We start from the raw sequence: 20,506 nt of genomic DNA on the forward strand, positions 1-20,506 counted from the left end.
TTTCAGATCAAGACTCCTTCCAGCTTTGTCCTCCCAATTAGGCCCTGCACCCAGTAACCCTCTGTCTCCTTCTGGTCTTAGAAAGTTTTCTACTTTTCTTTTTCTTTTTTTTTTTTTTAAGATTCACATATTCCTATTGATAAGTAAAATTTACGTAACGTTAGTAATCGGCCAATCTGATCCATCAATGCTGGAACCTGATGCCAGTGTATCTACTAAATCCACAGTTCCACGTGGAAACCACTCACTGTTTGTGGCCAGGAGCTCTGTACCACAAAATGATGAAAGCTCACAAGAATACGATGATGTTACAGAGGCTGAATAGGGTCAGGCGCTCTTGGAAAGTTCCCTCCAGGACACCTGACACAGAGAGAACAGTGACACACTGACTGAAGAGAGCTTTTTCATTTTTAAACCTACGTACATCTTAATCCAGCGGGCTCCTCCTGAACGAGGCCAAGCCCGTCCTCATGATACTCACAGGCACCATGAATATTCAGAATATCTCCTACAATTCTATGCATTACACTATCTCCATGCCCTCTTCTGTATAGTCCAAGACAATACGGGCCTTAGCTAACTTAAAATACATCCACGTTACCAATACATATGGCACACAAATATTTCTTGATCATTCTGTAAGTAATTACCAGCCAAATGACTCTAATTACTAAACTTTCTGTTTAAATGCTGAGGTGGATACTACTGGGCCATGCATGTAAGCGCCATAAAGTCATGTGGGCCCATCTACCTTTTTCTTTATTTAAAATCAATTTAGTTAACATACATGAATTATTTGTTTCAGGGGTAGAATTTAATGATTCGTCAGTCTTGTATTAACACCCAGTGCTCATTACATCACATGTCCTTCTTAATGCCCACCACCCAGATACCCCATCCCCCCACCCACCCCCTCCAACAACCCTCAGTTTGTTTCCTAGAGTTAAGAGTCTCTTACGGTTTGCCTCCCTCTCCGTTTTCATCTTATTTTTTTTCTTCCCTTCTCCTATGTTCCTCTGTTTTGTTTCTTAAATTCCACATAGGAATGTCTGGTTCTATCCACGTCGTTGCAAATGGCAATCTCATTCTTTTTGATGGCTGAGTAATATTCCATTGTAAATATATACACCACATCTTCTTTATCCATTCATCTGTCAATGAACATCTGGGCTCTTTCCACAGTTTGGCTATTGTGGACATTGCTGCTATAAATATTGGAGTGCAGATCCCTCTCTGAATCACTGTGTTGGTGTCCTTTGGGTAAATCCCCAGTAGTGCAATTGCTGAGTCGTAGGGTAGCTCTATTTTCAACTTTTTGAGGAAACTCCACACTGTTTTCCAGAGTGGCTGCACCAGCTTGCACTCCCACCAACAGTGTAAGAGGGTTGCCCTTTCTCCACATCCTCGCCAACATCTGTTGTTTCCTGACTGGTGTGAGGTGGGATCCCATTAGGATTCTGATCTGCATTTCCCTGATGCACGTGGGCCCATCAATTTTTGGTTGTTGTTCCATTATCTAATGTGCAAACTTCCATCTGAGAACATTAACAAATTTTGCTTGAAGTGGAAAGGCAGTGCTCAGCAAAGAGAGGAAATTGCACCAGAACACCAAATTCAGGTCTACCTTCAGTAAACGGCATATTTACTACTCTCAAAGATTAAACAATCGACACAATTGCTCTCTTCCAGATAAAGCAGAACTGCAATTTCTCACTAGTTTTTCCTCTGCACGTAGCTTCCAGAAGAGAGGCTCACAGACAGAAAGCCCAGGTGTCAGGAATGGCGCTGCATTAGCGAACAGAAGGCCCCTTCCCAACCTCTCTTCAGTCATACTCTACTTCAGGTCTACAAACGCAGACAACCACTTGGGCCATTAAGGGCGGGAGAGTCTCGACATAAGCAATAGATTATGTGGACATTCCACGTCTGTGACTATCGCTATAACTAGCATTTGCTAACTCGGGATGAGAGCACTCATCCCAATAGGAGCGCTTCTGGGGATGAAATGAACACACCGAAGCTGCAGGGAAATGCTGATGGCAGGTGCGTTACCTCCAGGCTCCCTCCCACCTTACAGCCCTGCTGCCTCAAGTTCCCGCTAAGTCACCTAATACACTAAATACGAAGTTACTAAGCTTGTGATAATTAAATATCTTGGAACTTTGAAGGCAACTGAGAATAGTCAATACTATGAATGTTACAATCTAAAATCTCGAAAGTCGCTATACAGGAAAGGGCTATTCTTTTGTTTTCTAATTCATTAATTAACATATAGTGTATTATGAGTTTCAGAGGCAGAGTTCAGGGATTCCTCAGTCTTATATAACCTCCCGTGCTCATTCCATCACGTGCCCTCCTTAATGTCCAGCACCAGTTACCCCCATCCTCCCACCCCCACCCCTCCAGCAACCCTCCGTTTGACCCTCCGTTTGTTTCCTATGGTTAAGAGTCTCTTAGAGTTTGCCTCCCTCTCTGATTTCATCTTGTTTTATTTTTTCCTCTCTTCCCTATGCTCCTCTGTTTGTTTCTTAAATTCCACATGAGTGAGATTATATAATTGTCTTTCTCTGATTGACTTATTTTGCTTAGCTTAATACCCTCTCGTTCCATCCACATCGTTACAGATGCCAAGATTTCATTCTTTTCGATGGCTAAGTAGTATTCCATCGTGTGTGCATATGTATGTATGGATATATATATGTATAGGTGCACATACATATATACATATCACATCTTCTTTATCCATTCATCCGTCGGCGGACATCTGGGCTCCTTCTAGAGTTTGGCTATTGCAGACATTGCTGCTATAAACACTGGTGTGGAGTTATTCTCAGAAAATGTATTGTCAGCCCTAAAGGGTGACTGTGGAAGGAGCTGAAACGTCAGCAGTGCTCCTGGTCTTGGGCTATTGAATGCAAGAGCCTGGTATGAACAGGATCCCATGATTGCCTGGGGCAGGGCATAGGTTAAGAGCTATGAAAGAATGTAAGTCTCAATCCCCCTTCCTGCCTCAGGTGATTGCTGGCACAAACATCTCGCTCCTCCCTTATCCGTGACTGTCTCCCTGCGCACCTGCATGTAAGGGAAGGTGCAGGCCTGCTCTACGTCTTCAAGATAACTGCCTTCCTTTGTACTCCTTGCTACACTTTGATGCATCTGTCCTTGCTGTTCTGATGAGAAACAAAACAAAAGCTATGTGCAGAATCCAGCTGCTGCTGCTCTCTCTCACAGAGGAAGTCCTGCACGTCTGCTCTGACCAGTGTCTGAGAACTTTATTTCAGTGTGTGACGACAATTGGGGTGCAGGTGCCCCTTTGGATCACTATATTTGTATCTTTGGGTAAACACCTAGTAGTGCAATTGTGGGGTCGTAGGGTAGCTCTGTTTTCAACTTTTTGAGGAACCTCCATACTGTCTTCCAGAGTGGCTGGATTCCCAAAAACAGCATAAGAGGGTTCCCCTTTCTCTGCATCCTTGCCAGCATCTGTCATTTCCTGACTTGTTAATTTTAGCCATTCTGACTGGTGTGAGGTGGTATCTCATTGTGGTTTTGATTTGTATTTCCCTGATGGCGAGTGATGTGGAACATTTTTTCATGTGTCTGTTGGCCTGGAATGAGCTATTCTCGACTGAGGATGAAGATTCCTTGCCGCTAAATGAGGAAATATAACTAAATCTGTACAAAACAGAAAGACAGCAGGCTGAGAAGGTTTGGGGAAAGGAATGCCTAAAACCTGAATTGAGCTCAAAACTTCCTTACTGACTCCAGGGTTTTTAACTCAGTAAGAACATTTATTGTGCAAGTGCACAGACTTGGAAACTCAAAGTTACGGAACAGTACGGGATATGGAACCTAAAAAAAGCCTTAGTTTTTTAGAAAGACGATGTGGCAGAAAATTCTAGGAGAAATGACATTTCACAAGAGGCTAAGGCTGAAATTAGAAGAGAGGGGTGAAGAAAACCAGCTCTACCTTCACTCTCTAACTTGTGCATTTGGAACAGGGAAATGCAAATGGGCTAGCAATCCCCATACATAAAACACAAAGTTGCATAATTTGGGGCACCTGGGTAGCACAGCGGTTAAGCGTCTGCCTTCGGCTCAGGGCGTGATCCCGGCGTTGTGGGATCGAGCCCCACATCAGGCTCTTCTGCTATGAGCCACCTACTTCCATTCCCACTCCCCCTGCTTGTGTTCCCTCTCTCGCTGGCTGTCTCTATCTCTGTCAAATAAATAAATAAAATCTTTAAAAAAATAAAATAAAATAAAATAAAACACAAAGTTGCGTAATTCAGCAAACGGCTTTATCATAAAAAGTGTTTTTACGGTACTTCATTTTACTGTCCAAGAAAATAAACCAGCTCTTGTTTCTTAAGGACCTCAATTACAAAAATGTTTGAAAATTAATTATCCCGCATATTCTTAGGGCTGAGTGTGGACTAGTGTGGGGCTCCTGACCTTTTTGGATCATAAATTCCCGCTAGAATTAAATAAATAAGTAAGCAAGTAAATAAGTGAAGCATGCCCTCTTTCCCCAGAAGAAAATGCATTGTGCACCTATATGCAATTTTGTGTACACTTTCTAGGGAGTTATACATCCAAGGACTCTATTCCTTCCTATACCAAATATTTCTCAAATGCCTGTTGCATGCCAATTACCGCGCAGATGTGAACAAATCTTTACGGGCCTATAGGGAAAAAAAAAAATCTCTGAAGAAATAGGGTGCAGATGTGGGTTCTCAAACCAACCCAACCAATATCAAGTCCTACAACCTTCTTAGGCACCTGTCCAACGTACTTAATGAAGTTGTTACATGGAGGAAAGATGCAAAAACTGTATTCAGAAAGGAGTTCCCATAATGTCCACACAACTAATCATACCTCAAGGTGTACTCAAATTAATCCTCCTGAAATAATCATGATTATGACTGAGCACGAAAATGTGCTCCTGAGACACCACGGCTCACTCCGTACGGATCTCCTCAGTGTAACCTCTTACACTGCACCCGTGTCTTTTTAGGTTTTCTTCTCCTCTCTTATTTGACTCACTGCTGTGTCATGCAAGCATGTGAGAGAAAACCTGTCAACAAGAGGCATACCTTTGCTTGAGCTCCCTGGCGGCCCAGATGACTGACTGGACATTGCTGACATCCACCTGCACGACGCTGACCTCGGCGGTGGGGTGAGAGGCCAGGAGTGCCGCGCGGACGGCTTCCGCTTTGCCCACGTTCCTGCATGCCAAACACACGCGCAGCTCCTCGTCTTCCTCCAGCAGCCGCTTGCAGAGTGCGAGGCCAACGCCACTGCCACGACAATTGGGAGAAAGAATACGGGTTAATTCAGCTGATGCCAAATAGGAGGCATTGCTCTCCGGTTCAGAAAACCGCCTTTGTCCACATGAACTCCCATGAGGAGCCCAGGCAGAGGGAAAAAGACTCAAAAATTATTCAAAGACACCCTCCCACCAACTTGAATAGTCAGTCACTTGCTCAGGATGCTGTCCAGTTTATGTTTCTCTCATTTTGCAAAAGCACGAACACACAAATAAGTGTACTGCACAAGGGAGCTGTCTCTTCATCTGGCGGTTCACATTTTGTACTTGCTACGACGCTCGTGAAAGGGATTCAGTACATCACCAGCAAGAGCCGAAAAGAGCATCGTATTAGCCGTTTCCTGCGTGCACGTTTTACCGAGCTGTCCAGGTTCCTCATGGGCAAGGGCTCTACCTCCCGTTGGTACGCTGCCACCAACTGGAGCACGAGCAATTCCCAATAAGGAACGGGTGGATCTTTCAGGAACACAACAGGAGTCAAGTCCCTCTCAACTACTGTGATCGAATAACCAAGAGGAGGAGAAAAAACTCAACATGCTTAAGCAGCAGGTAAGAAGAGGAAACATAAGATGGGCACCAGGAAAGAGCAGGAGGATGAGGGCACAAGTCAAAGACAGATAAACTACTTCAGAAATGGCATTTGAAACCGCACAGTAAATGAGAACACCACTCAGACCAGTTGGGCTGAGCACAGCCAAAGCCTGGGCCTTGCCAACAGAGCATCAAATATATTTGCCTTTATTCCTCCTCACTTGAGAATAACAGGTCTTTACAATAAATACCCAAGGGCATACATCACAATATACGCAAAAGTAAGAAACACACAGAAACAGTTCTGACCCGTTTACAGGACTTCTGCTTAGGAAGCACCGTCGGGATCAATGGGGCACTCACAGACACCTGCCACGCTGGCTGAGCTAATACGGATGTGGCTAGGTAACCGAAAGCGGACTGATTTTAGACGACATTTGACATATCCTCTGCCTTAATCCCTCAAAACCTCCCACTGCAACAGGCAGAAGAACGGTTTGGTTGGTGTCATCCTCCCCACATTATTCTCCGAAGTGCGGATGAGAAGTAAAAGCGGGGGTCAGAAGAGGCCGAGAGGCCACATGGGCAGCCCTGGAATAATGAGGAACTGGCGTAATGGTTATTTGCACACCTCCCGCGCCTCACCAGGTAGAGGGTTACTTTTTTACGAGCGTGTCTAGGTGTCTAGCTCTGTGCTGGGTGGAATGACACCCTCCCCCACCCCGTCCCACTGCTCACGGGTGTTGAAACTTATATGGGCCTAAAGTCCTGCACAGATACAACACCGGGAGCACACGACGGTCACGACGCTAAGCGCTGGGCACTAAGGTCGACAGGGACCCGCTGGAGGAGGCGGGGTCCGAGCGCGAAGCGCCCTCGTCCCAGACATCAACAGGACTCCCGCGACGCTCCAGCTTTCCTTTCCGCCGTCACGTTTAATTCCAACACCGGTTACTGAGCACCTCGAGCCCCCGGACGCCCGCACCGGGCGCAGCGGGGACCGGGGACAGCGGGGCAGGGGCTCGCGCGAGGCCCCACCGGGCAACGAAGGGGACGCGCGCTCCCGGGGGCGGTCGCCGGCGGTGGCCCGGCCTTGTACTTCCTGCTTCCTGCGACCCCTGACCCGCTGCCCTAGCCGCCAAGGACGCCTCACCTGCTGGCCCCGGTGACCAACACCACTTTTTGCATGGTCTCCCTCCCCACCGCCAAGCCGCGCAGCCGGGACCCGCCACCGCCTCAGGAGCGGAGAAATCGGTCGCCCGCCGCCGCCAGGCCCACGCCGCCGCTGTCCAATCAGAGCCCGGCGGAGACACGGCTCTCCTTTCGTCATCGACTCTACCCTGAGCCCTCCAATCGCGGCTCGCGGTGCGCTCCCGGAGCCAGGGCCGGGGTGGGGTGAGGTAGGCCGAGGGGCGGAGCCGGGCCCGAGCCAATCCGGACTCTCCTCGTCCCTAGGCGGAACAGGTGTGCGGGAAGACCCTCCCGGCTCCTTCAGCACCCGCGGTTTGCGGAGCGGGGTGTTCCCCCAGTTGAGGACTCGCGTGCAGGATTCATGGCACGCAGAGGATATCAGCCTGCCACTCTATTGCAGGAAGGCCTCAGGATTTTTGCACCAGAACGCCTTATTTTAGAAGAAAGGCTTGGGTCTAGGAATTAAAGTTTGGGTATTATTATCTACTTTGTTTTCCACTCCTTTTTGGAAGTGTAGATCCTGGCACTGTGCCACTTTACAGACCAGCTTCTGATCCCAGATCCGCTATTTCTCTTTATAAAATCATCTTTGGAAAAGTGAACATTGATTTCATTAAAAATGTTATGTAGAATCATGCATGAATAACCAATTTTCAAAATTTGGAACATGTTATGAATCAGAGTATCTAAGAACTTAATAGGACATTATGAGCGGTGTACTGTAAGCTCCTATTTCAGTGTTTCTCAAACTCTGTGGTAAAGGACCCATTTTGTTTTTCCAAGCCATCCCAGATGGGTACTTTTCGAAAATACAATAACAATGCATTATTAGAAAAATGAAATAAAAAGCAAAGGATACAAAATACAAGCCCAGATTTTTTATTAGATTCAATGCATAAAAGAATCTTCTGCCAAACTGCTATTAAAGTTCCTAAGGCTTCCTCTAGGTTTCTATATTTATCATGCATTGGTAACAAGGTGACCGTAACAAGGAACCTTAGTCTAGGTTCACACTAACTCCACACCTCATGTGCCTAACTCTAGGGAGCATACTTTAATCTATTTCATGGCCTCTTTCAAAGTTTCAATTATTTACGCACAGCAATGATCTCTGAGCAATGTGAGACTGATATAATTTATACGGGCTTTCGAAATCATAGAGGTCTTGGTTAATTTGATATTGTAACAGTCCTCCCACTTGCTTTAAGTTTATGCCCTCTTTGCTTGCTGACCTTGGTCTTACTGACCCTTGGTCTGCAACAGAACTAACCTACTTTTCTTGAGATTTGCAGACCACTGGACTTAAGGAGTGAAGAACCAAATTTTACCAGAAGATAAGGTCTGACTACATTCAAAAACAGCTGCCACGGATACCAGTAGGTCTGTTCAGGGTCATGTTGACATACAACTAACCGCCTGGGCACCTGCTTCTCCTCCATGCAGCCCCCCTCCCTTTTCCCATGCCTTCCTCTTTAAAACCCTCCACCTTCGCCTGGATGGGAATATGATCTTTGAAAAGCTAGTCCACTGTCTTCCCAGGTTGCTGGCTTCCTGAATAAAGCAACCTTTGCTTTCCCACCATCGCTTGTCTCTCAAGTGTTGATTTCGTGTGGCAGCAGGTGAACTTGAATTCAGAACTGGTTCTCCGCCCAGGAACAATATCAACTAGTTTAGTAATACTTTATCTTATGCCAATAAAATTATATGCAAAAAATAAATCCAATTATGTGAATATTAGATTCCTAAATCATTAAAACATCTTTATTGTTATCTGGGTGGAACTCAGCTCCTACCCTTATGCCACTTTCAACTAAAGAGACCATGCTTTAACAATATTTTCTGGGGGTCCAAGAGTAAAATTAACCCCAATCGTTACAGTCTAGACCCAAAGGTTCCCTTTCAAGTGTCCTAGGGCTCAAAAGTGACATGTAGAAGGAATAAGAGTTGTGGGGCTCATTTCTACAAAGAAGGGGGAGGGGGAGGGCTCTGGAGACACAGGATCACCACAATTTTGGGATGACAGCCAGTACAGGACCCACTGTAAGTTAAGTGAAGACAGGAGGACCAGCGCAAGAGTGGCAGGCTCCTACAAGCATGATGTCCACCCAATCCAAGTTAGGAAACCTTGGTCTTCGCTTCCCTCTTTCAATTCAGGTTGGGCCTTTCAAGGTTCTTCAACCTTCACAAGATGGGCTGAACCACTAGAGGTGCCAGAGAGACCAGAACAGAAATCTGTTGAAACAGATGGCATTGAATTTTGTATTTTAAAAGTACATAATCACATGTAGGACACCTCAGTAACGGTTATAATATATAGTTTTTTGATAGGTGAGTAAGTATGGCTTTCATAGTCCCAAACTGGTCATCTCGAGTTTATACTGTTCATGGGGCTGTTTTCTGGAAACTGGAAGAAAAACCTGGTATGCAACGATCCCATTTATCCCTGGCAAACCTTGGCCCCTTGAACAGAATAGTAAACACAGCACTCCTACCTTTGACTACTTACTACCTTATAAAATAAATTAGCCTCTACCCTAAATGCGGAAACTGATCTCTGGTTCCTTTGATGGTGCCTGAAACAGTCCTTAGGTAGACAAAGATGAGTAAAGGTGCCTTTAGCACCCAGGACAGAGCTCTGATTCTGGGTCCTCAGAAACCTCTCTGGAACGGACGTGCCTTGGTTTACAAACAGGGGCAAAAGAACCCCTGCCAGTGAGGCCGTGTAGCTTTTCTTGTGGGTATCTTTCATCTGTCTCCTCTTCAAATCACCATACATTCAGCCTGGCCCAAACCTTCTCTGAGAGTGGGATCTTACCCATTTCACAGGATAGGAAGAGGTACTTATGTTGCTTATTCATAAGGAGTTACTCAGTGCGACTCAAGGACCAGAAGAGAAGCGTGTAGACTGCTTTTTCAAATACAAAGTGAACATAAAAGTCTAATTGGCAATAAATCAGTAACAAATTACATACTCAGATAAATGCATAGCATATAGATGTCATATCACGTGCAAATACCTATCACTCATACCTTCCTTTAGAGCTTGACAACAGAGGTTGACAATACAATCGTATCTCTCTGAACATCTCTGCTGTTCCTGTTTACTTTTTTCCTCCTTTGCCTCCAACCCCATCCCCACTGCACAGATACTTAAATCCCTGGCCTTTAGCCCTGGAATCAAAGGGCTAAAGTGTGCGCCTTTGTGAATTATTATTGTCCTCTGAGTATTCTCTGGGATTTTTATCCATTCTCTTATATATCATAGCCATTACTGAAAAAATATGTAATTATTCCAAAAATTTTAAGTATAAATATATTCTTCAGGGACTAAGTAAGAAACATATTGTTGTTTTTGTTGTTGTTGTTTTTGGTAGGGGGGAGTGGCTCATCTTAGTTTCTCTTATGAAGACAGAGTCTGTATTCTGGTTGTTCATAGTTTGTGTTGCTTTTTGTATGCCTGGGTGGTCTTGAGCCAGATGACATTTGGATTTAGAAGTGATTTCTATGTATCAAACAAGACCATTTTGTAATGACAACAATAAAGCGTCTGCAATTAATTCTGGACTGGATTCTCCAGAACTGGACTCAAGTGATGACCCAGGACCCCGATCTCTAGTATGTTTAGATGTGCCAGAGACCAAGATGCTTTTCTTCCAAGAAACAGCTGAGTAATATGTGAGAGGCCTGTGTAAGGAACCCTCTGCTGGATATCCCCCAACAAACAGGCACACACACCACGCACGCCACACACTCCCTTGGGCCCATGCCTGTGCCCCAGCGGGTCTCCAGCAAGACTGTAAGGAGTAAAGGTAACCAAGCCCAGAACTGGTGCTGTTGACACAGAAAGAAGGATCCATCAGTAGCATATTTCTTTAATCATTGTTATTTACAATTTATCATCTGACAGACTTACAGAGAATAAATAAAGAAAAGAAAATATACAATTGGTATCTTGTTTCTTTTTCTAATACAGAGAACTTCCACGTATTCTATTTTGGAATGACTATGGTAGTTTGAAGCAGAGATCAATTGGTTTGCTCTTTACCCCTTGACAAGACACAGCATCCTCCAAAGCCTACGAAACAAGGCCCAAATATTCCCTCCTCATAGGAGGAGTGAGCCATGTTGGTTCAGAAATTCAATCCTCAGAAGAAGTTACCAGAAAACAGGGTAGAAGAAGAGGATATCATGAGTAGTAAAGGACATAAAATGAATAGGCTAGGTTACAAACTCTTGGGTGTGTTTGCAAGAATCCTACCCAATTCCAACTATTTCTAAGCCTCTTTTCAAGAAAACAGGTGATTGCCTTAGGGCATTGTGCTTTCCTTTGAGTCTCTGCAAATTCTTCCCTCATATGCTTTTGTGAATGTGGGTAAGCACAGGCTAGCTGGGGACTCTGATCCTTCTCCTTGAGAGGTTCTTGACAGGTGTCTGCTGGAGAAACCAGAAAACTTGTTTCAAATAGACTGGGTTTGGTGCCAGAGTCCCTCCCTGCTCTTGACGGGGTGTCTTAGAGAGAACTGCCTGGCACTGCTGTCTAACTACCCCAAAGAATGAGGGGTAGTTATCTCCACAAATCTATTTCATCCCTAGAAAATATACATATGGAGAAGGTACTTCACCAGGTACGTACCTGAGCACTTTTCTTTCCTTTTTTTTTTTTTTTTGAAAATAAACCCTCTGCATTATAGCAAGGCAGTTCTCCCTAAATTCACCCCAGTTCTGCTGGATGACAAGTTTAGGTTTCTGTCTTTTATTCATTCCACAAAACACTTAACAAACATTTATTGAGTGCTCGCTCGCTATGAGCTTGGAACTTGACAGGACATGCGGTAGGCAGTGTGAACACAGTAATCATCTTGCGATCCACAAACAGGGCAGGTGAAAGATGCCATCACAAAACTCACACCTGTTTCAATCTCCCCACACCCTGGTTATTTCTGTGTTTACATTTAATTTGGTCCATTGTAGCTGTTATTCCACTTAAGAATTGGTATTTAGGCAAAGGAAATGTCTCTACTACTCTATGCCATTGTCCTCTATTCCTTCCACCAAGCCAGCCCTGGTGCCATTAACTAAGTGCCACCCAGCTCTTGACCAAAATACTGGTTTATCCTAAGTCCCCTGCCTGCCACCATTACAACCCTACTCACTTACAGGAAGCACAGGAACCATCTAGAATGCCCCACACCTGATTCTCTGGCCAGCAAGCTCCATGCAGGTCTCACCGTCTGTGTGTTTCCAAAGCCTTCTAAGTTGTTCTTGGATTGTTCCAGATGCTAAACAGCCAAACTAGTCAGAAAATGGGGCTGCAGTCTAGGCAGAATATTGCTCATTGATAAAGGAACAGATTAATTTGTTATATTCTCTTTAGAATTTTGTAGAATTGTATCCAGATAGTGTTTTTCCTGCTGCATCCAAGCAAGGCCAGTGTACAAATCAGAAAGGCATGAAGTATCCAGAGACTAAATAAATACATGTAAAACAAAACAAAACAAAACAAAACAACTGGTGAAATCTGAGCAAGGTCTGCAGTTTTGTTAATAGTATTATAAATGCCAACCTTCTGGGTTTGAAAACAAGACAATGGTTATGCAAGATGTTATCACTGGGGAAAGCCTGGTGTTAGGGGAAGGACGCTCTACTATTTTCCCAACTCCTTGTGAGTCTTAAAAGTATTTCAAAATAGCAAGTTGTTTTTTTTAAAGATACAGCAAGTAAATAATTACCCACCAGCCACCAAGCAATGCATCTAATTGTGCCAGAGAACTCAAAATGCCAGGAATCCAATCACCGTTAACAATTCTGGTCTCTTTCTGTCTTGATTCAGCATTCCAAGACACTTACCAAGTGGAAAAGACATTTATCTGTTTCTATAAAAATCTATAAAAATGTTAAATTTCAATTCAGAAGGATTTCCCAGCATAGATCAAGATCTGCAACTTCCCGAAATATTAGGGACCTACCGTATGACCTGAAGGAAGTCAAAGGTCCTACTGAAGAGACCAAGATGGCAGGCATATAAATTCAATTTCGGATCAAAGACTTAATAGCCATATGTTAGAGTGATCTAAGCCCTAACTGTTAAGTTTCTTTTCTTTTCTTTTTTTTTAGTTTTGGGTAAAACAGATGCTGTTCTGTTTTAGAATATTTCCTTGGAACATCTTCATCCCTCCCTCTTGCAAACACTCCCCTTCTTCTGTTCCCCGTTACTCAAAACACATGGCTTAGCCCCACATCATGGCTTTCTTGTGGGAAGTCTGGATGGGACTAGAAAAACACATGGTTCCAACGTGGCACGTACCTCTTTGCATTGATACCAAACAAGACTTAGTCTTGTCTAACTTCAGCCTGTTGTTTCAATGTTTCCCTGTGGCCTTTCTGGGCACGGCAGTGATGGGCATTATTTAAAATGGATTTGGTGAACAGAGAAGCAAGAGAAGGGAAAAAAGACCCATGAAATGCCATGAATTCCCTATCTCTAGGTGTTCATTTCCAAAGAGGCACTTGGGAAACACAGTCCAGTTTAGGCAAAGGGTTGATTTCTTCCCACCACCAGGATCCCCAGCACTCACAGTGGTCCAAAAGCCACAGACGCTCTAATGGGCCCCTCCCCTGCCTCCTCAGAAGAGAGAAGACCCTTCCCTGCTGGTTGCTTACGTGTTCCTGTCAGGACTTGCCCTTTCTGAAAACCCTGAAAAGCTCCCCTCCTTTTCATACGCGGCACCTGCCTTTTCATTTTTTAATAAATACTTTTATAATCTCTATCATCCAGAATTTCTTTCTCTATACACAGTTATCCTTTATTTTCAAGACACTTCCTCCTCCTGCACTCTCTCGGGCCTCTCTTCAGAGTTTCGCTCTTGAGCGACTGCACAGGTTCTCCCCTGTGCCACCTGTTTTTACCTTCCGCCCTGCCCCACCTGCGTCCTTCCCGCACCTCTTTTTGTGCTGCCTTCTCTCTGGTCCCCACCCACCACCCCCACTCAGCCACGTGCACATTCATTGCTTCATTTTTTATTCCCCTTCCGTACAATGCTCTTTGTTATACTGTCTCTCGTGCACTTGCAAGCGACCTTTCCACGGCACGAAAACCACATTCTCTCCCCGGCGTCTTTCCTATTCCAGATCTCCTCTGATCACCTACGTGTCCGGACAGCACGACAAGATGTGGACCTAGTGATCAGCCCATTCACTGGCGAAAGTACAAATTTAAATCTGCCGATCTACAAACACAGTCTGGACATAAACTATTTCACTTACGTCACGAAGAGGATGACTCACGACACACGTAACAAAGCCCCCTGGTTGGCTGTCCCTTTTCCTATGTCCCTTTCTGCAAATTCCCAGCTACATTCCTCTCATCATTAAGTTGGACGTACGAAGCCTCTGCCGTGGCCTCTACTCGGTCTCTCGGGCCTGTGCCTCGAGGATCTGTGGGTCCGACCGGGCCAGACGCTAGACCTGTCTCTGTAACAGAAGAGTCTCCGTGCCAGAAAACGAGCGTCCTCCTGCCAGGACGGGGTCACTGGATGGGCTAACCCATGCTTGCCAGCCACTTGAAACAGATCACTCTGTGACTCAAGGCCAGGAAAATCCAGACATACTAAGTTGATTTTCAGTATGATTTTTTTCTATATGGGGTCATGGGATGCAGGGAATTGACGCAGAAAGGTACACAGAAAGAAGTGGCGAGATGAGGCAAAGACGGGGAACTGATGTTTTCTCTTGCCACACAAGCAGTCGTGGGCACGGTCTGCATGGAGCCCTCCCAGAGGCGTGCAGATGAAGGAGAATCGGCTGCCCGCCCTGATTTCAAGGCCCTTTGATTCTCCTGAAGCTAGGTGATTAAGTTTAGGAGTCACCGGGATGTGGGCAGGGGGTGCCCGGATGAAACACTGTTTCTGGGGAGCCTGTGAGGGTGTTTCCAGATGACGTCAGCATTTGAATGGGCGTGTTGAGTAAAGCACACTGCCCTCTCCCCTGTGTGTGGGAGGGGTGGGGGGGCTTATCAAATGCACCATAATAAGGGAATAGAGGAAAATGGAAAAAGACAGAGGAAAGGGGGATTTGTGCTCTCTGCCCAACCGCTGAGCTAGAAGTCTCCCGTCCTCTATTTCTCGAAAACTTTCCTGGGCCTGCAGCTTGCAGGGGGCAGATGGTGAGACTCTGAAGCTCCATAATCACATGGCCCAATCCCTTATAATAAATTATATATATCTATGTATATATATCCTATTGGTTCTGTTCTCTAGGGAACTCTCTAACACATGAAGTTAACCCTGGTCTTGAAGGCAGAGGATAGGGTATAAGGAATGTCTGGCCCTGCACATATGAACTGAGATTATGGCTGTGGAAATGCCTGGTACACTTCAAAGCACTGTACCCACGGCAGCTGTGACTGTTACTATTAGAGTGAGCTCCCTGCAGGATTCCTTCTGCTGACCACAATTTTCAGAGTAGGAGATAACCAGATAAGGGAATCCACATCAACTGTGGATCCAATTATCAACCAGCCCTGCACATGTCAGGACTGGGAGAGGCTTCAAGACTATCTAATCCAATGTCCTCATTTTACAGGTAAGGAAACGAAGTCCAGAAAGGTACAGTGACCTGTCCAAGGTGGTATGCTTGGCTTGGGGCAGAAGTAGGACCAAAGCTCCCAAACCGATGCTCTCCTGACTCCCAAACCTACAATCTCCACAGAACTAGCCCTGGGAGAGACTGGAGCCCAGAGTCAAAGGACAGTGATGGGGGCAGGTATTTGCTAGGGTCACAAGACGATCTAGGGGATTTGGGAACTTTGCTTCTGTGTTAGCCTGGAGCGATGCTGAAGGCTGAACAAGGGGGAACAGTCAAGTCCCTGAGCGACTGTGCACAAGGGGGACCAGGTGAGGGCTCCAGAAGCAGACCCAAAGACTCAAGACTATTTCTTCTGAGCTTGGGAAGTTTATTCTGTAAGTTTTTCTTGTTTCTCCTCAGTGGGAGTTGAGAGGCCCCCTTTCCTGCTTCCCACTAAATCTGAGCCCTTGTGGGGCATAACGCTCACAGTCTATTCTGAGGGGACTCATTTGACAGCATATCAGTCTCCATGAACTCCGAACCCAGACCTTCCTGATTTCTCGTCTACTGGCCACACCATCCCTGAGGAGCAGGAGCCGTGAAAGACTTCTCTTTTGTGCTCACCCTGTGTCTCTCTGAAATCAAGGACTATTAGGGTTAAAAGGACATTGTTTCATCTCATGCAACCATTTACCTTGTGTTTGAAAGCCTACAGCTCCCTTGCCTTTCTTCAGCCTACATCTGAAGCTCTTCAGTGACAAAGGACTCTCCCGCCCTCTGGAGGTGGTCCATTCACCCTGTGTGTTCTACTGGCTAGGCTTTCTCTAGGAAGGAGTGGACATCTATCTGCTTGTAACTTTCCTCCTTGGCCCTCATTGGGCAACATTCTGGAAATGTGCAGATCTACTCCCTATTACAGACGGCCTTCAGACGTGGGTCCTAGGGGATGCACCCACTGAAAGAGCTGGAAGACTTAGAGAAGATGAACCAAAGGGCCTGTGATCCAGACATCAAATCACCAGTCTTTACTGATTCAAAACCAGGCTCTCACTGAAACACACACCCGAAAACATCTGAACAAGAAAAGGACCCTCTACAGAAATCACAGGTGACTAGCACACCTGTTACTTGTCCTCCTCAGACCTCTTTCCCTATGTCCATTCTCTGTTCAAGAATCCTTCCATACACGAGGTACTTTTTTGGTGAGTGCCAATTCCCCTTCCTACAGCCCTGTTGTAGACATTCTCTCCTATACGCACCCTCTGTGTTGCCTACGCATATAGACCACATCCGACCTTATCCTTGACCCCTACCCACGAATGAACAAAACACCCACTCCGAGAAACGGGGGTTTTTCAAGCATATATCGTCTGCTTTGGCAGGAGAGGGGAACGCAGAGGGTAGGACACATCCAGAGGGCCAAATTAGGAAACCAAGGAATCTATGATCAGTTGCCGAATACCAACCATTCCCTCCGATTCTCCACACTTAGCGAGTGTTCTCCCTAAGCCTCATCTCATGTTTCCTAAGTATTCTTCAAGTTTTTCTTTCTGAAAATGCGTTTTAAAAGGTGACATGGGAAAAATATTGTAGCATCTGCACATTTACGAACGTAGCATATTTAACCTTTATAAATTATCTAAATTGTCTAGCCTGCTATCCAACACTTTGGTATATTAAGTAAGATTTCTTTACTAGACTTTATCTGCCCTAGGCTTTTTTTTTTTCTTTTTTTAGTTCTTTAATGTAAAAAAAAGAGTATATATGGGTCAGGGGTAGAGAGTGAGGGAGTGGAGTGAAGGGAGGCCAGGGACAGAGAGATAGAAGCCAACAAGACTCCGTCTCCCAGGCCCATTCAATGTCCAGATGGAGTGGCTTAGGTGTGGGTGAGTGGCAGGTCTTGTGAGAAGGACCTGGGCCATGGGAATGTCGCCAGGCAGTGACAGCATCACTCGTCCCCTTGTTGAAGGAGCAGAAGATGGATTTCCTGGAACGAAGGACGGTGCTTGGTGTCTCTTCTCCAGCAGCTGAGCATCAACTTATACACAGAGTCAGGGCAAATGGCGGGCTGGGGAAGGTAAGTCTTTGAAAACAAAAGTGAACAAAAAATAAGAATGTTAGAAGGAGGGCAAAAACGAAGTGTAGCTGCATTCTGGTTTTATTTGCCTCCCTCCCTGCTTGAACTGGATAACCAAAACAGGCGTGTTGTCTGTTCTTCCCACTCCCATCTCGGCCCCTGTCCTCTTCCCTTGTGCCTAACTGTCTGGACCAGGATCCCCTGATGGACCACTCTGAGGTCCCTACCCTCACACAAAATATGAACCGGAAGCAAAAAGAGGTCTCAGACTGAAAAGCAAGTGGTTACAACACGAAATCCCCCATTTATGGCCCAAGCACGCTGAGGTTGATCTTGGCCAAGCCAATCATGGCAGGGGGGAGTGCGGCACGTTGTCTAGGCGCCTGCACTGGAATAGGACCCTGGCTGGACACAGACACTTCAATGTATCCACGTCCCAGGATGTATCCATGTTGCTCCTATCGTCATGTTCTCTGTGACCCCCTCCCCCAGACTGGGCCGCAGAGAGGAGTCTGCCGACCACAGAGCCCACCTCACGGCTGATAGGGTTGAGAAATGACTGTCCCTGCATTCTAACGTCAAACTTTTAAATTGTGAATACTGAAAAGCTAGTAATAAAACTGAAAGTAATTAAATGTTGTAAAATGAAGTCAGGTATAAATTTGATAAATTATGTTTAGTAATTAATGTGCTCAATTTAATAAATTTTAACTGACAATTTATTTTTTTATTTTTTTTTTAAAGATTTTATTTACTCGACAGAGACAGAGACAGCCAGCAAGAGAGGGAACACAAGCAGGGGGAGAGGAAGAAGCAGGCTCACAACAGAGGAGCCCGATGTGGGGCTCGATCCCATAACGCCAGGATCACGCCCTAAGCGTGAAGGCAGACGCTTAACCGCTGCGCCACCCAGGCACCCCTTAACTGACAATTTAAACGTATACCTATAGGCGAGAAGTTTACTCAGCATATAATGGTAATATTTGATTTTGACCTTGGCTTCACACAAATACTTAACTTCAGTCATTTGGTGGTTGGTGAAAATATATTTGGTTCACTACCAGTATTTCGTGAAGATGAAATGGTGGACCCTTTTAAGCTGAGTATTCAAAAATAAATAAGAAAAACAAAATCCTGGAGACTGTTAGGAATTAAAATGAAACTAAGTCAACCTGGGGTCGTGATGGATTAGTCCAGGAGAAAAACCATTTTTTCCTTGGTCCACTCACTTATCGTTGCACAGAGGAGTAAATTTGCCCTTTGCCATAGAAAGAAAGCAATCGTTTTTATAACCACGTAGATAAGTTGGATCCCCTGCTCCAAAAATCTTTGCAGAGTGTCAAGATAAAATGAAATTCCAGGACCTCTCCCTCTTATTTTCAACCTCCTTATTGTCTTATCTCTTGTGATTCCCTTCTCTTTTGCTTGCTTCAATGTATTTAAGCCATTGGAGAATCAAGCTTTTCTTTTCTGCAGGAGCCTTCTCCCCATCCCCAGCTGTCAGCCTTACCTGCCATGCCCCAGGGCACTGTGACCAGGCACTCTGGGGAGATTCAGTGCTCTAGCTGCATCAGCAAGCCCTAAGCCCTAAGTCCTACATCTCACGGGGACTTTACAAACTGAGCCAGCCAAAGAAATCTTAGAGTATCCTGACGGGAACTGGGAAGCTTGTCAGCATGGGAATCCTGCTTTTCCTGAGTACTGAGAGGCCACAGTCCAGGATGCACCTAATTGTCTCTGGGTATTTATCTCTAGAAACATTTCTAGGGATGCCTGAGTGGCTCAATAGGTTAAGTGTCTGCCTTAGGCTCAGGTATGATCCTAAGTCCTGGGATCGAGTTCTGCACTGGGCTCCCTGCTCAGTGGGAATCCTGCTTCTCCCTCTGCCTGCTGCTCCCTCTGCCTCCTTTCCCCCTGTTTGTGTTCTCTCTCTGCTCCCCCTGCACTCTCTCTGAGAAATTAATAAATAATATCTTAAAAAAAAAGAAACATTGCTAATTATTTAGTCCAAACCAAATTGTTAACTACTGCCAATAAATCCCTTATTCACTTTTAAACTTATATTTTTGTTCTTGTGTATTTCAACCGGGAGGACAAACCACACCGTCTAGATCAAGAAACAGAGCAAACACGAAAGAGAGGATTTTATTTCCTGCTACCTTTGAGTTGGAGCCTGACATAACTAACCCCTCATGTCCTCCAGTGTTCATGGGCTGCCATATGGATAAAGCAGAGTGTATAGCTGGCAGGGCAGGAAGGCGGGTACCTCTCAGTCTTTCATGTTATCTGGACAGTTAGCAACCAAACACTCCATCCAGGTGGCCCAGCTTCAGGCTTAGGCTAAGCTGCTAAGTCAGGACTTTCTTCCTTTCACCTTCCGGAGCACCCAGATCCAGACCCCGCCATCCCCAGCAGTTCTCACCTGCCTCCCTTGGTCCCGGAAGAACTCTCCAGTATTCTCGATGACCTGCTCATCTGACAGCTGGGAATAGGGCTGCTCTTGGCAAAAGGTGAAAGTCTCCCACAGAGTCACCCCAAAGGCCCACACGTCGCTCGCTGTCGTGAATTTGCCCTGTTTATGCAAGGAAAAGAAGAGGAAACTGGAATAGCCTGTGAGTGACAAGAGCAGGTGTGATCTGACCTGGTGGCCCCCTTCCACTACCCAGGGCAAGGAACACTACAACTGCCACGATGTGTATGGAGAATCCAGAATGACAGAGTCACAATGTTTTGACGTCAGGCTACAGGCCATTGTCTCGCCCTCCTGATCTCAGCTTAGATCTGCTTCCCCTGCAGATGAGTTCCCAGGGCTGAAA

At 45.5% G+C, this 20,506-nt stretch overlaps 2 protein-coding genes across 13 annotated transcripts in view; both read right to left on the minus strand.

The window, feature by feature from the left end:
• The window catches only part of HSD17B7 (hydroxysteroid 17-beta dehydrogenase 7), a 40,560-nt gene extending 33,394 nt beyond the window's left edge, over positions 1–7,166 (minus strand). For all 6 annotated transcript variants that reach the window (XR_004627397.1, XR_004627396.1, XR_004627398.1 and 3 more), the window contains exons 1-2: positions 7,014–7,166; positions 5,097–5,300 (exon numbers count right to left, since the gene is read on the minus strand). Coding sequence is in view for 3 of the 6 variants with exons in the window: in XM_011226050.3 (XP_011224352.1) it covers positions 5,097–5,300; positions 7,014–7,048 (239 nt within the window). In the remaining 3 variants the exon portion in view is untranslated. The remainder of the gene's footprint in view (positions 1–5,096; positions 5,301–7,013) is intronic.
• A 3,741-nt stretch (positions 7,167–10,907) lies between these two features.
• The window catches only part of DDR2 (discoidin domain receptor tyrosine kinase 2), a 125,439-nt gene continuing 115,840 nt past the window's right edge, over positions 10,908–20,506 (minus strand). For all 7 annotated transcript variants that reach the window (XM_034667235.1, XM_034667232.1, XM_019800559.2 and 4 more), the window contains 2 exons: positions 20,113–20,262; positions 10,908–17,696 (listed from right to left, as the gene is read on the minus strand). In XM_034667235.1, coding sequence (XP_034523126.1) covers positions 17,562–17,696; positions 20,113–20,262 — 285 coding nt within the window. In that variant the 3' untranslated portion in view covers positions 10,908–17,561. The remainder of the gene's footprint in view (positions 17,697–20,112; positions 20,263–20,506) is intronic.

Source organism: Ailuropoda melanoleuca, chromosome 8 (genome assembly GCF_002007445.2).
Source record: "Ailuropoda melanoleuca isolate Jingjing chromosome 8, ASM200744v2, whole genome shotgun sequence".
NCBI classification, from domain to species: domain Eukaryota; kingdom Metazoa; phylum Chordata; class Mammalia; order Carnivora; family Ursidae; genus Ailuropoda; species Ailuropoda melanoleuca.